The 17,014-nt window shown below is 36.9% G+C and overlaps 2 protein-coding genes and 1 long non-coding RNA gene across 3 annotated transcripts; 1 reads left to right on the forward strand and 2 right to left on the reverse strand.

Moving 5' to 3' along the window:
- The first annotated feature begins 5,457 nt into the window (after positions 1-5,457).
- Positions 5,458-9,503, forward strand: LOC105383602. Its single transcript, XR_007267186.1, has 2 exons — positions 5,458-6,005; positions 9,066-9,503. It is a non-coding gene; the product is annotated as an uncharacterized LOC105383602 (long non-coding RNA).
- On the reverse strand, positions 6,146-9,033 carry LOC119694276 (protein ALP1-like). The gene is made up of 2 exons (XM_048626457.1): positions 8,528-9,033; positions 6,146-7,568 (listed from the first exon to the last, which is right to left on the reverse strand). Exons 1-2 carry the CDS (start codon positions 8,842-8,844, stop codon positions 6,692-6,694), a joined length of 1,194 nt encoding a protein of 397 aa, XP_048482414.1. The 5' UTR covers positions 8,845-9,033; the 3' UTR covers positions 6,146-6,691.
- A 2,287-nt stretch (positions 9,504-11,790) lies between the features above and the next one.
- LOC105380463 (GATA zinc finger domain-containing protein 7) lies at positions 11,791-14,724 on the reverse strand. Its single transcript, XM_038118751.2, has 2 exons — positions 14,541-14,724; positions 11,791-14,144 (listed from the first exon to the last, which is right to left on the reverse strand). The coding sequence occupies exon 2, from the start codon at positions 14,134-14,136 to the stop codon at positions 12,268-12,270; it is 1,869 nt and encodes a 622-aa protein (XP_037974679.2). The 5' UTR covers positions 14,137-14,144; positions 14,541-14,724; the 3' UTR covers positions 11,791-12,267.
- Between the last annotated feature and the right edge of the window lie 2,290 nt (positions 14,725-17,014).

Consider the following 17,014-nt stretch of genomic DNA (forward strand, 5'->3'; position numbering starts at 1 on the left):
ACTTTTGTAGCGAAGGCACTGTGAGAGTTTATTTTAATAACAATAAAATGTAGCAAAATAATTGTTCGATGGCACAACACATTTAAGCGGACGCGACTGTCGTACGATGCGATATTGGAGTTACACTGTTGCGTTGGAAATCGATAGCCGCCGCGCCGCCATTCTAGGCAGAGGCTGAAAAATCGCTGCCAGAGAGTGCCGAGTGCCGACCCGACTCGTCCATTCAATACGCGAGGACGCGGGAGGCATGCGTGGAACACAGACAAGACAGACGCAGCCTGCAAAGCGCGGGAAATCTGACGTTTATTACTTTTTTATTTCGTGACACGCAAAGGGTGACTTCGGTCGTCAGCCAGCGTCAGAGAGATATCGCCAAGTTTACTTTAGTGTTACAAGAATAACAATCTGTTTATCAACTTGATACTCATATTTAACTAAGATCTACGATCGTTTACCCAGCACACATGGTAAATAGAGAAAGAAGGACAGGGTGACATAGCTATAATCTGGATAAATTAAGATGGGCAGTTGATTTATTGCGGAATCAAATTCATCTGTAGGGTATCTCTGCAACGAGGTCAGAGGTCGATAGCCAGAGGAATCGTAATAAATCGAATGTTAGATGCTCTGAGAGCATAGAGTGATAGGTATTGCTTTTCGCAGAAATATTAAGTAGGTATATTATGTATTAAACACTATCTACGTAGTTACATAGGTGTACACTAGAATGTATAAATGAACTCAATGACCCGCCACGGTCGAGCTCGTTGTGCTGTCAATCACGCTTGTGCTACGTATTTGCGGTTCGTGGAAATCCTAATAAATACATCATACTCCAGAAGATACGTTCAATTTGTTTGTTGTTTTTTTTATTGATGAGTATTTATAGTAACTAATAGTAAGTAAATGTTGTGTTGACAATAGTATTTTTATGCTTAGTGTTGAAGACAGACATTATTACGAGCGTCGGGCTCTATGCCCGGCGCTTCAGCTGAAGAAGAAATACTTATGTCAATCACATACAAAATAACAACACGAAGAAATTCATACCACATTTTATTAATTACTAATTCTAATACATAATTCTTATATCTCGTATCTTGTAAAATACTACTTAATATACTTACTATTATTACGCAAATCTCTACACATCGTCTTAATCATCACCGTCACGCTCATCGACCCTCGTCTTCGAGTCTTCGCCAACCAATGATTTCAAAAGGAAGGATACGCCCGTCAGAACGTTTTGTCAAAAGAAAATGGCACCCGCGCGTTGGCCCTAAATTCATACAAATTATGACAGATTTATGAGGTTTTAGGGCCAACGCGAGGGTGTCATTTTCTAGAGCGGTTGGGCCTGTCCTTACGCTAGTAATATATAAGTCAATGTCGCCAACATTTAGGGTGGGTTGCACCATTTAACTTTAACTATTACAAACGTCAAATCCCTTGGCGAGACATATCAATCTTCAAGAGATTTGACGTCTAACGTAATACTTAAAGTTAAATGGTGCAACCCACCCTTAGTTAAGTATGTTTTTTTTTATGTTCGCATGCAACTACAATTCTACTTTATATTCAATGGTGATACATCAGCTATGTGCCATTTAAAATTACATTAACACTATGATCATGATGAAAAAGTTCAAAATTCAAAGCTCGATCGTAGCCACAGTTCGTAGCCAATTTTGCTACGCCACCGTCGTAGCAACGCTACGCCGCGGCGTAGTCAGGGAAAGTAATTAATCAGTTAGCTTTTTTCCCGATTTTAGCATAGCTTATTAATCTACTCATGCATAATATGCTTGAAACTCATACATACATACCTAGTTATGTATGCATGTTCCAAAAGGAAGCAAAAAGCTACTTAACCTCCACTTTTCCTATGTATGAATTTTTCCCTTTATGAATTCTAAAATACTAGTTTTCGAGCATGTAAGAATTTTCGTATTAAAAACCAGTAACACAAAAAGATAAATCGTAAGTTTACGTTTTTGTTGTACAGAATAAAAACTTTTGTTAAATACTTTCTAACTGTAAAAGTAAGTCTAATGTCTTTTTACATGCCAGATGTAAATATTCCGTAAATAATAAACTTTAGGAAAGTTTTGTAAACCTAGCGTTTGTACTTTTATCGTGTAGTGTCTCATCAAGTCCATCTGATTTAGACCACCGAATTGTGTAGTGGTTAGTGACCCTGAATTAAGGTCCCGGGTGCGATCCCCATCCAGGGAAAATATTTGATTAAATACTATTTGTACTCAGGTCTTGGGTGTCCATCTGACTACTTGTACAATTTGAATGGCATAGGTTTGTTTACATAAGGACTCTTTTATGTATTACTAGCTGTTCCTTACTTCTTCGCCTTAAAAAGTTTTCCCGTGGGAATTCCGGGATAAAAAAGTAGCCTATGTTCTTTCCCAGGGTCTAGACCGTCTGTATACTAAATTTCATTCAAATCCATTCAGTAGTTTTGGCGTGAAAGAGTAACAGACAGACAGGCACAGTTACTTTCGCATTTATAATATAAGTTAGGATAATACGTAATAGGTATAGGTTAGTTTTAGATTCATTAAAGGAATTTTGTATGTTTGTACATCAAAAAACCTTTATTATTTTAGATTTACGTTTAGTGTGTAGATACTTATTCTCCTTCATAGCATGGTTTTAATGGGACCCCGATACGTCCGGCGAACCCTGGGCAGACACTAGACAGCAGCTGACTCTAATATTCTTTCAGTGTTTGTCACTAATACTTTATAGCTTTGGTCACGCAGGCACGATTGAAAATAAATACTTATGTACGGTGGCCTGCGCCTAAAATTATACAGGCGGAGTTTTTAAAATAGCGATCTCAAGCTCACATGCTCCTCAAGCACATCCACATAAACACCACTGCTACACACATCACACACAACACGTTCCCAGATTTATAACAGATGTAGCTGGTCCCTTCATCATCAGGGATCGCTATTTTAAAAACTCCTCCTGTATACTTTTAGACGCAGGCCACCGTACATAGATATACGTAGGTAGACACATTACGTAGGTATAGACACGGAGTATTGTGTATGGAAGATCCTCATAATATTATGTAGATGGACAGTATGGACACTGAACCGATAGCTACTAAATATAGACGTGGCATTTATATATTATTCCTGATGTTCGTATTTCTGTATGCGGCCGAAGCTTTCAGGTGTAGTGACAGGTCCACAACCCATGTTCGCCGACAGTCAATAAGTAAGTAGGTAGAGTAGGTACTTATCTAGTTAATTTATAACAACAAACGGATGAGATCAGATTTCATTTGGCGTCAGTCGTTAAAGTATTATTTTCTCTATATCACTGACTGCCCACAGTTTTTTTTTGTGGGGATATCTCATACACGGCCATTCGACCCCAAGTTAGGCAGAGCCTGTGATATGGGTATCGAACAGCTGATATAGAGGTATCTACACAGATATATAGATTTTATATATATTTGTATACGTAATGCGTGACACCCAAGACCCCAGTACAAATATCCGTGTTTAAACAAATATCTGCCCCGGCCGGCGATCGTAGAGAAGACGGATGGACGCATATATAACATATGAGTACCTACCTACAATAATATAAATTAATATAATATAATCATACATCCATATAATACATACATACATACTTCACATGAAAAGGCTCTTTTTGTGTGATATTATTATGCCATTGTCAATAAATTAAGTATCGCACTAATTAACATTGTCCGTTGTGTTTCATTTATACTTACCTACTACTACTAGGTTACCAGGTACAGATTTAAAATACAAAGACATACTTAAGTACTTACATCGTTTATATAATAAATCTCGTTATCGTGATTTTAATTGTGGCATGTTTGTATAATAATATGTCTCTATGTTGTTTCAGTTGTTAACTAAGTCAACTAGAGTGCCTAGGTAATGAGTTTCCCGAACTGAGGATTAAATAGTGTCATTCTGATAAAGAGGAGCAAAAGTAATTCTTACACAAACGTATTTTTAACATGGACATATACTGGGACTACTGGGTGACGTAAAAGTTCTAAGTATATAAGTAAGGACCGATGGTAGCACCCGCTTCTCACGCCAAAGAAGCAGGTTCGAATCTCGGCGCTGATAATGTACCAATGGTTTCTTTGGAAGTTAAGTACAATTTATACCATCGCTCTTACAGTGCAGGAAAACATCGTGAGGAAGACTGCATATCTAGATTTTGCACATCTAGATACTTATGTGAACCCACCAACCCGCAGTGGAACAGAAGGTGGGAAATGGTCCAAGCTTAGGAAGGAAGTTTAGACCTAGGGGATATGCTTAAAGGTTCCATACGAGATACACCTCTGCAACATAATAGAATAGTGTTATAATAAGCCAACGTGGGTCAAGTGACTTTTTAGTAGATCCTTTATTAATTTCACGTAGGCAGGTGAGTATGACGTCAAAGTAAAGACAATATAATCATCAGCATGAAGCATGACCATGACCATATTATAGTTTAGGACATACGAGTAATAACAGTAAAACATCGTTAATTTTATTGTATTTCTATTGGTAACTGATTTGAGTCGTAACGTAAGAGAAGTACCTACCTACTTACTTACCTACTATTTCAACTCATCTTTATACATACATCTCATATTATCTGTGCGGTGGATACTTAACTCTTTTGTTGATATGATAATAATCAATGTACCAACACCTACCTGTATTTATAGATGCAAACAAGTAGATATTGCTGAAGTTGACAACGATTATAGTTGTACCTTGTCAAACTAACCAACTTTCAAATTAGTTTGACAAGGCACAAAAGTGCCAAATCCGGGACTATACATATTAAATTTGTTTAGACCGTACTGTAATATACATATATATATATGTCGCAGGCATCTGGTTGAATCTCCATTTTGGTTGAATCACATTGGATGGCGCTACTCAATTGTATGACTATATTACAGAAACCTAACTCTAGGCATAGGTAACATAAGACTCAATGCGATTATCCAATAAAAAGTGCATGCAACGACGCAGCCACATTGAATTGCACCGAAGGTCATGACTGGATTAGATCAATTGAGTGACCTAGGCATTATAATATAGAGCTAGATGCCTAGGGTTGTATGATTGAAAGCCAATTACGGTTCTCATAGTAAGGTAAGTAAGTATTAAAAACATCACATACATACCTACCTAACTACTTAAACACAATCACGTCTTCTAGGTAGGTACTAGGTGCTCATGTACAGACAAAAAAAAGATAAAACATAAAAACGATAAAACAGAAAGACTTTAGTGTAGGTTTTTATTTTACCGATAGAGAAGTGAAACATAAACCTAACCCAAAATTGTATTGCGCGAAACTAGTGCAGCTACTGACCGCTAGATGGCGACTCTCAGGACAGCCCTTAGCACGAACTTTCGTCGAGGACGTGAAGTAAATCTGTACCCTTAGCACGAACATTTCATCGTTTCCGTATTTCATTACTACACGTTAACTTTGAACGTATTGAAATGGCAGCATAAGCCTTCGTCGTGTGCCGGTCGTTACAACGTTACCAGAGTTAAAATAAGGTTGTACCACACTGAGATTGTTAAGTTCAAAACCTTCATAATAATTTCAAAGTAAGCAGCGATTCCTTATAAACGCACTTTAGCAATTGTCTATGGATGATAACTATGATTTGAACGCACATCCTAACTTTTTTTTTTGACATTTGTCATCTGTCATCTGTCAAATTATCAATCTTTTGACACTGACAGGTCGGCTTTCATAATTATTTTATTTGTTAAATTTGTTTATTGTTTTATTGAATTCAACGCAGTGATATTTGCCTACGGATACCAACGCCAAGGCCCACGGATGGAGAGGTCGCCAGTGGTGCCTTAATAAGTGGAAGGAACTAGCCAAGCTCAATAGCGAAGGGACGGGACAAGGAGTGATAAGCAAAGGAGAAAATTAAACATGAAACATAACATTAAACATAAAAGGTTGTCATGACAGATTATCCCCTCGTCTCTCAATGATTTTCTAATACCTAGGTACTCTTTAAAAAGCATTAACTAGTAACCTTGAGATAAAGCATCGGCAGTACTCATGTTTCTTTGAAAAAGTTAGTAGTTATATTCTTAGAGCCCCCGCACACTGGCCACTTAGTGGCGGCCACGCTTCAGCCACTAGTGGCCGCCACAACCTGCGGACGCGTTTCTTCATACATTTTATATAGAATCGGCGCACACTGAGCGCTTGAGTGGCCGCGTCCGAGCCACAAGCTGCGAGAGTCGAGCGCGCTCGCTACTTGTGGCTGCGTTTTGTCGTTCGACTCGTGCGCATACACGGCCACAGTTGCCGGCTTCTTCCCACCCCTGCGCGCCGCTCCCCAATCCCGTCTCCCGGGTCTAGTCTTGTTGTAAGCTGCGTACTGAATGCACGTGCATGATGTCCACGGATCCGATTCCTCATTTTGATGTAGACGCTTTTATTTCCGATGTCGAAGAGCGACCCGCTATTTGGGATTTAAAGTCAGATTTGTATAGCGACAGGGGTAAGAAAACTGAAGCTTGGGAGGAATTGTGCCTAAAATTTATTCCAAATTTTAGTGAAAAAAATGTAGCGGAAAAAAACAAAGCAGGTAAGTTTTTGAACAATTTTATTTTACATTATTATTATATATTTATTATATTTTATTATTTTGCCAAGGTACAGCTCCCTCGTTGCTAATAAAATAATCTTTCAATATATCTCTGGTGTTTAATGAACGACGAGATTGCACGTGGGCGTTATCGATATCGTGAAGTCCTGGTACAGTCAATGTATGATGGAAATTAAATCCATCTCTCTGACGAACAAAGTTGTGTAGTATACAACAGGCCTTCACGATGTCTTCGGCGAAATCTATTGACACATTCAATGGTCGATGTAGTATTCTCCACTTATTCACTAATATCCCAAAGGCACACTCGATATGACGCCTGGCTCGAGAAAGCCTATAGTTGAAAATTCTTTTTTCAATATTCAAGTGTTTTCCTGAATAAGGTCTCAACATGTGTTCTGCAAGACCAAAAGCTTCATCACCAACAAAACAGTAGTTTACAGGACCAGAACTACTAGAAATTGCTTTTGGTGCAGGTAAATTCAGGGATTGGTCTTCCAATTTTTTGAATAATTTCGATTCTTTGTAGATAGTCGAATCTGAAGCTTTCCCATAAGAGCCGACATCAATAAATGTGAACTTATAATTCACGTCACAGATAGCTAGAAGTACGATGGAAAAATAGTGTTTATAATTATAATATAAGGATCCGCTATCTTGAGGCTTAATAATCCTTATATGTTTTCCATCAATTGCACCACAGCAATTTGGAAAGTTAGCATATTCTTCAAACCCCTTAGCTATTTTACTCCACATCTCTTCAGTTGGTTGTGGTACGCAGATATCTTGAAGTGATGCATAGATCAATTTACATGTTTCTTTTACAATCAATCTCGCAGTTGACGCACCACATCGATATACTAATTCAAAATCACCAAATGAACAACCAGTAGCAAGGTACCTGCAACAAAAAGAACAGATTAGATACCTTTGATTATGTTATTTTTATGTTTCAGCATCCCAGTTGCAGCGAAAATGGAAAAGCCTTCGTGACTACTTCAAAAGAGAACACTCTTAACAAATGAGCGTTAAAAGTGGATCTGCATCATCGAGTCGCAAGCCGTATATATATTATCAACAACTATCTTTTTTAAAAAACTTGGCTGACACACGACGTGATCCCAGCCCATTACCGAACGAGGTACACGATGCGACTGAGAGAAAAAGGCCAAAAAAGAACAAGACAAATAATGAAGACATTCAAGCAGAAACTGATATACTTGTTAGTATTTCAGAACAATTACAATCTCGTCATTCTAACAAGCATGAAGAAGACGCTGACCATAACTTTGCTTTGTCCTTGGTCCCGCACTTTAAACAAATACCCAATGAATTTAAATTGGATGCTCAAACCGATGTATTGATGGTACTAAAAAAATATAAACAGTATATGCGAACATCACAGAATCAACAACATGGATATTTCACATCATCATTTCAGGAACCACGCTCATACCATACTATGCAACCATCTACTTCGGGTTATCAACCGACTCCGCGTCCATCTGCTTTGGGATATCAATCGGCTTCGCGTCCACCTTCTATGGGATATCAATCAAATTTTGAGCATGACTTTTCCGTTACCTCGCCATCTGCATCTGATAATACTATGAATTCTGTTTTGTCAGATGATATAAATGAACATCTTTTTGACAACTGACTATGTAAAAGTAAATGTGTATTTGTTATAAAAACTGTATATCTGCGATATGTAACTTGATTTAGTTTGCGATTTTTCAATTCTCATTAATAAATAATTTCTATTTCAATTTGGCTTTTTTAATTGTTTGTTTTACGTTCTAGAATCCACGTGAGTCGCAAACTAATAGAAGCAAAATGATACGAATGAATGATACTTACCTTAAAGTTATAGCCAGCCTTTCTGTTGGAGAGATGCTTTTTCTCATGCGTGTATCTTGATGTTTGAGGTCATCGTGCAAAACGCTAAGTAATTCATTGAATGAGTTCACGCTCATTCTAAAATACTTGAAGAACTTATCTGGATAACATTTTAACTCTTCGAACAGCAATTTGTGCTGTCCATTTTTATTGCGTGATGTCAGAATTGGATGTACCCAGTGACGCCGATGAATTGGTCGTCGATGGTTCTGAATTCGGCGCCGTTTTCTACGTTTTAGAATAATAAGCAACAATAGCGAAATCAAGAGTGCGTCCATTCTTGGGCAACACACGTCTACCTCTGTCGAGATACTTGCAGCTAGTGTCTGACGCAAGTGGCAGCCACTGGTGGCTTGATGCGGCCACTAGTGGCTGCCACTGGTGGCGGCGTGTAGTGGTCTAGCCGAACTACTGGTGGTCGCGTTTAGTGGCGGCGACTGGTGGCCGTAATGTGCGAGGGCTCTTATTCTTAATGATGCAATTATCATTTGTTTTGCAGGTATGGAGTGATTATAAGAATAATACAAAGAGAAAATGCTCCCAAATTGCCTAATGGGGCACAGTGAATGGTTGATGGTTCAGCCCTAAAATGGATATGTCAGATTGAAAGCTGCCGGTGAATGCTATATAATTGATGTGATGAGATATAGAATCAGCATGGAACATGTGCCTGGTACGAGGAGCCAGCCCAATCCAGCTATACCAGCGTATCCTGTACCCAGCATCACGGACCAGGCCACCGCCTGCAAGTGCACCCCCGTGAAGGCATAAATTATAAGTGTGCATTTTGATTGCTCGGTGAAGAATACATTTAGGAGAAAAGATAAATCATACATTTTGTTATACTATGCTGATGTTTGCAAATGTTACATGATACTACCTACTAAGATAAATATGTTTTTTTGTAAAATAAAGAATAAAAAACTGTTAAACAGAATGTAAATATTTTATTTATTTTGTGGTAATTTCATTTATCCAGAACTTTATACCCATTAGTAAGTGGGCCCAGAAAGTTGATGATTTATCATTAATGAAGTCTATTAATCCTGCCTACCAAGAGACTTATTACCTTTAGTTAGGTTAAGTGCCAATTTCTCCGTAGTTGCTTTGAGCATAACCAGGGAGTAGTGGTTGATTTTTGACACATCTTTCGTGAATTTTATATGGATATGACTTATAAATCAATCCCTGTCAGTTAGATAACCGACTATGGAGAAATTGGCACTAAAGTTTATAGTCAATAACTAACTGTCCTTAACTATTCTAGAGAGGGTAGAGTTCAAACACATCTAGACAGTAGCAATAATGGTGTTTATTAATACAATTAGGTACACATAACTACAGTTAGGTACATTAGAATTTTACGAATTATAGCTAACAAAGCAAAACGTGAGTAAGTATAGGTGTTTGCTACTTCTTACTGCTATTGGTGCCATGGATGCCATGGATCTCATCCGTCACGATCGATTCTCGGCACTTCCAGTCTAGTAGGTATTCATGACGAGCTTCAATCACCACGTCATCGCGGTCAGACACGCCAAAATCGAGGGCCACGTAATGCAACATACGGCACGCTGTACTTAATAGATTTTGCACACTGAACAGTTGTATAATGGTCTTGCTCCAAACAGCGCCATCGATTTTCAATCACACACATGATAACCCTACATTTCCCATGAATTTTTGTAAATTTTGCCTCTGGGCTACCCTCCTCATCTACGTCTATTGCTGCGTGTAATAAATACTAGTTTAGTTTAGTAGGGTATCTACGTGGTCGTAGCATATTGGTAATGAATAAAAAATACGAAAACCAAAAGAAATAAATGCTCTAACTTCCATTTTAAATAGTTGTCACTGAATAATTTGCAGTGAGAAAATCTTCGAGTAAACTCACGATACGATATGTCAAAATCAAATTCATCAGTCAGATTTACTTCACGTCCTCGACGAAAGTTCGTGCTAAGGGCTCTGACACGATGAATTTTGTAGGGAAATATGAACAGCGCCCCTGGCGGGCAGTATTTTGCGGTTTGTATAGGAAATGGTAGCATGAATTTGATTTTGACATATCGTATCGTGAGTTTACTCGAAGATTTTCTCACTGCAAATTATTCAGTGACAACTATTTAAAATGGAAGTTAGAGCATTTATTTCTTTTGGTTTTCGTATTTTTTATTTATTACCAATATGCTACGACCACGTAGATACCCTACTAAACTAAACTAGTATTTATTACACGCAGCAATAGACGTAGATGAGGAGGGTAGCCCAGAGGCAAAATTTACAAAAATTCATGGGAAATGTAGGGTTATCATGTGTGTGATTGAAAATCGATGGCGCTGTTTGGAGTTTGGAGTAAATAAATAAATAAATTTAATGTTATGTTTCATGTTTAATTTTCTCCTTTGCTTATCACTCCTTGTCCTGTCCCTTCGCTATTGAGCTTAGCTAGTTCCTTCCACTTATTAAGGCACCACTGGCGACCTCTCCATCCGTGGGCCTTGGCGTTGGTATCCGTAGGCAAATATCACTGCGTTGAATTCAATAAAACAATAAACAAATTTAACAAATAATTATGAAAGCCGACCTGTCAGTGTCAATAGATTGATAATTTGACAGATGACAAATGTCAAAAAAAAAGTTAGGATGTGCGTTCAAATCATAGTTATCATCCATAGACAATTGTTAAAGTGCGTTTATAAGGAATCGCTGCTTACTTTGAAATTATTATGAAGGTTTTGAACTTAACAATCTCAGTGTGGTACAACCTTATTTTAACTCTGGTAACGTTGTAAGGACCGGCACACGACGAAGGCTTATGCTGCCATTTCAATACGTTCAAAGTTAACGTGTAGTAATGAAATACGGAAACGATGAAATGTTCGTGCTAAGGGTACAGAGTGAGAGTTTTTACTTTTTACAGCGTTCGAAAAACGGCGAGTTAACGTGCCGGGAGAGTCGCCACCTAGCGGTCAGTAGCTGCACTAGCTCCGCGCGATACAAATACAATTTTGGGTTAGGTTTCACTGCTCGATCGGTGTTGAAAAACTCACACTAAGCCCCCATGCGCGCTGGAGGTGGATTGTGGACACTTATCTCTTTTGAAGACTGTACGTACCCCTTGCGACGATGAACTTACTACCTATTAAAGATTGTTGGGGCGATACTATTTATAAAAACTGAATGATACAATATAATTTTAATACAAAAGTGTATTTGGCAAGTATAAAATATTTATAATAATGACTTAACTAGGTGTGTAAATTGTAAAATTAATTAATTAAATACATACATACGTATAAATTACTTAGTATTGGTCATCCAAACAGGTAGAGAAAAATAACACCATTGAGGCAACTATTTTTAAAACAACATTAATAAATTATAAATTCTTAAATATTACATTATTTGGACGCACTTTGGAATATTTATTTACTTATGCCTCTTTGATTGTTTTAGGTCAAATATAAAAGTAGGTAGGTACTAAATTACAATAATTGCATTATGCTTTGCAAAATTTAGATGTTTACTTATCAAAAGCAAAATTGTAAAAGTGAATTGCTTAGGTACATTATGTAGGTAAACTTAATTTTAAACATTAAAGTAAGCATAAATATTATAACTACGTTTACAATATTAGAAATACTAGACAGTCTTATAAATTAAGAGCATAATTTATTTCAATAGGCAAGGCATCATTTTCACATGTTCTGCTGAATGAACTTTCTCTCATTCATACAGTTCTCCAACTCATCATGATACTTATCAATTTTCACATCGAACCCGGGACTTTGAACCCCATAGTCAAAGCTGTTACCTGTTATCACCTTCTCTTGATTCAATGTTGAATCAAAACGCACCTTTTTGCCTGGCGTATTAGACTTATTTTGCGATGTATCCACAATTTCATTGCATCTTTCCTTCAATGGAGTAACATTCATGTTAAGACGAGTGTTTCTCAATGTTTTAATTGTTTCGTACTGATGTTCCTCATCATCGTCTAACTCTTCTATTTCTATTTCATCAGAATTGTCAATGTTTAAAGCTGGATTCTCTATTCCTGCTTCTTTATCTTCGGTTTTCACTTTAGAAACTTTCCTTGGTACTTCATATGGATTTAATGTGACATTGTGTGCGGGTTTATCACCCTTAAATGTCTTTTTGAGAGTTTTGAAAACTTTCTTAGACAGTTTGTTGCCAGCTTTAAAGAAACTGTGCTTGTGATCTTTCTTACTATCATTAGATTCGTTAGAACTGTTAGCCTGTGAGTTCTTATTCAAGTTCATGATGTCAATGGCACTGAATTTTCTAACGTCATGACCAAGTATTTTACTTTGCTTATTGAAGTTGTTAGCTTCACCAATATTCTCATAAATTGGGCTTTCTGATCTGTAGTCATCCACATTTTCATACTCATGCTGACTCGTGTTTGATTCAGACTCGTTCATAGTAGATATTGTGCTGTTTGTGTCACTCGCAAACAGTCTTCGTGGCATTATGGGAGCACTGTCATGATTCACTTGAGTCAGACAGGCCTGTTCGCTATTGTATTCTATCTCAGACTGGTTTGCTTCTGTGTTGATGTTCAAAAATGGATTGACACCAGTTAATGCTACAACATTCACAGCATCATCTAAGCTTTGGTTCAGGAATGGATTTGTGCTTTTCTTTTTCTCATGTACCACACGTTTTTTTTTTGTTATTATTGTGATGGTTTTAATCTCCATTATGTTGCTTTCATTCAAATCGTCATCTAAATACAATGATTGATTAGACATATTTGGTGAATCTAAGGCTAGGCGGTCTATAAAACTTAGACTTAAATTAGTTTGGTTATTTATGAAGATGTTATTAGTAATATTTGTATGGTTGATATTGGAGAGGTCTCCTGTCTCAAACACACCAACTGCATTGACAGCACTCAATGACTTCTGTTCTAGCACTGAAATGCCTGAGTCAGCTTCAAGATCTATAACACTTTCACCCCCTTCAAGATTAGTTAAGCTTTCATTTGTTTCTGTTCTATTAGTAGCATCCAAAGTATTATGTTCTGTATTTCTAGCTCCATCATCATTTTCAGCAATAACATTTAAATCATTTAAGTTAGCATAAATGGGTTCAGACACACATGTTGTGTCTTCAAAGTCTGGATCGTCCAATCCTTTATTTTCATGTAGTATAGTATTTGGACAGTTAATAATAGGTGGAATAATCTCTTTGGTAGTGATTGGGATGATCTCTTTGGTTGTTACTCGAGATGGAGCATCTTTGTCATGTGTTCTTATACTCTTCCGTACATTCTCGAGCTCCTTCACTAGAAACTCGTTCACTGCCGCTTTGCTTATGCCCACATCTAGGGCAGTGTTTTCAAATGCGGCTAAATCTGTGCTTTTGGTGTGTTTCCTTTTCTTCACTGGTACAATTTCCATTGCGGTGTTGCACATGGGGTCCTCGTTGGCCAGGATGTCCAGAGCAGGGTTGAGATAGGCCGTTGCACTCGGAGGTACAATTTTCCGTTTGGTTTTTTGACTCGGAATAATCTCAAACTGGTTATTGTTGACTGGCTCCATTGTGGACACTGAAAGTACATTTACACTATTATTATTAATACAGTGTTTTTTTTTATAATTACTTAATGATTTTTACAAAATACTAGTTAGAGTAACGTACCTAATTAAACATTTTTTGTATAAAGTGGTTACCATGGGTAGGCCATCATAGTGTGACTACTCTCTTGGGCGAAATCTGAATCTGATAAAGTTCTGACTTACAAAACAAAACACTCATGAGAATGGAGAAGAAGAGAATACCTCGTTAATTTGGATATAAAACTTAAGATACACGCACTATGAAAACTATATAAATGTTATTAGGTACTTTATTATTAACAGCCTCGTAATAATCTGGTCCCAGGTTTAGCAGTGTACGATCATTTCAAGAGACCACAAGTTAAATAATTATGATGTAAACAAACCTTTTTTATACAGCGGGGTGAGGGTCCATCTCTGACACAATTAACCAATATTAATATTTTAGTGCACTGGATTAAAACTATTGTAATCAATTATCTAGAAACGAGACTTTTCATTCATAATATTCCGTTTGTAAAATTGCTAAATGTAAACAAAAAAACCGGAAGCAGGTGTACAAAAACGGTTATTTTCCTTTTTGACGTCTCGTTTCTGAGTTGCCATATTCAATAAATACCAATACTCGAAATAATCACTCATCCCCCTTCTTATAAAAAATAGACCAAAGAAAAGAAGTTACTGGTTTAGAACCCGTTACAGTCCAGAATTGTCATAAAAATCAGTAGGTAATCTAAATCCGAGTTTATACCAGGACTATCTTTATCTTTTACAATTATCTACAATTTACTCCCTGTACCTCCTGCAGGTTGACTGGTAGAAAATGCTTTTAGCATTAAGTCCACCAGATTGTACATAATTACTTTTGTATATTGTGCAATGAAGAATAAATAAATAAATAAATCTTTGTTTTATAAAACAAAGATTTATTTATTTATTTATTTATTATAATAACTCGAATTTTAAACAAAGAACTTTTGACAGCGCGTGTGCTTTGACAGGTTGTAAAGCAAGTTGTGTTGTTAGCTGTTGTGTCTACTTTATTATTCTGAGAGTCAATTTTTTTTTCATATAGCAACCCTATTTTTTGGAGTTCTAAATCCAACATTGTTTCCAATGATTTATCAAAGTTAGAACAACGATAGCACGCGAAGCCTAAAATATTCTGAGGATCATCGAAACACTAGTTTACCAACTATCACCGGCTTCTGTATGCAGCCATGCAGCCCAATGACGAAAGATCGTCATTGATGCAGCGTATCATGCATTCATTCAGCTTCACTGGAGGTTGATCTATTATATGTACCTATGCACTGGAACAAAATAAGCCTTCAAAATCTTTACTCATTGAGGGATGGCGCCCATGGCGCCTACATTGGTGTTGGGCCGCAAGGGTTTGGCTCTCAGCATGCATACTGATACTGATATAAATATCGAAATTCCTTTTTATTTAAAATACAAATGTTTGTCACAAATAAGGCCGGCATAAAAAAGTGCAATAAATACGGTTACGTTCTGTTCTGCCGGATATCCAGCCAAATGGTTTGCCTATAATATAATGATAGAAAATAAATTAAATAAAAAACAGCATTTAAATACATCTGTATATTATTTTATAAAACATATTTCTATTCTATCAATCACAATTTACGGTTCTTGGAACCAATATAATTATCTAAGACAAAAGAAGCACAATATTCATAGAGTAAGTACTTACATAAAATATATTCAAAAAATACACCATGATGAGCAAATATTAATGGAACTGACTGCTATCTAGTGCGTGAGCTGATATAATTCTAATTTTCTACATACACAATGGATATTTATCTAAAGGGGCATTTTTGTGAGAGATACACTAAAGAATATATTTTTTGTTTCATGAACGCTACAATTTAAATTCCAATGGGCTTATAACTCTTGCTGAAGAACTAATAACCATTGGAGTAGAGGCTTACGAACGGCAGGACGCCCTCAAAGGCAACAAAAATGCCAAAGAGAAGGATTCTGTTGATAGAAAGACAGAAAGAAGAATTTTGACCAATCACGGGCTAGGCTTTAGTGTTCCTTGTGCGTGATTGGCCGGAATAAGCATTTTCTTTCCCAACTGGCTAGTTCATTAACAAAATGCAATGAAGAAGATTTAAGGGGATCCCTAAAGCTAAAATGCTAAAGTCTGCTTGATATACTTGATTAGATTGGAAAAACGGTGGCTTCTATCACATTGATAAAAATATATTTTGTAGCAGAGGGTATACTGAACATGTTAGTTGCTTATAAATTGGTGCAGGATTATAATAAGTATGTTAAAAAAAATTGCAAACACACCATGTCTTTTGCCATTTTTTGACTTATTATGAAAAAACCCTCGAAATCAGAGGGCCCATTTTCATGGAATCTTATATGTATGTGTAGGTAATTAAATTCTTAACAAAGTTACCTTAAAGAGTTGGATTTAATGGACCAGAAGTCAACTTTTTTTGCAAAAAACTAATAAATTCCGGTTTAAAAATGATGACACCGTGACAGATTTCAGATTTCTTCAGTCGTCGCCCTGGTGGCGGCCTGTTATAATGTGGCAAGTTACTTGGCGACCCTCCTTGCGGGGTGAAAGAAGTGGCGGGGGCGAGGTAGCACGACATGCTACACACGTAGAAAAGTGTGCCCGGATTAATCTCGCGATAGCTTGTAACTATTTCTGACGTAAGTAAAATTTTATTCTATGAGTGTTCCCGTAAATGTCATATTTAGCTTAAAATTTATAGTTTGACAGCATTAAAATTTGGATGTTTACCTTCAGAATATCTACCAATTTGAATTTATTTATGTAAAAGTGTTTTATTTTATAAATCAATTTCCA

Source organism: Plutella xylostella, chromosome 16, assembly GCF_932276165.1.
Source record: "Plutella xylostella chromosome 16, ilPluXylo3.1, whole genome shotgun sequence".
Classification (NCBI taxonomy): Eukaryota; Metazoa; Arthropoda; class Insecta; order Lepidoptera; family Plutellidae; genus Plutella; species Plutella xylostella.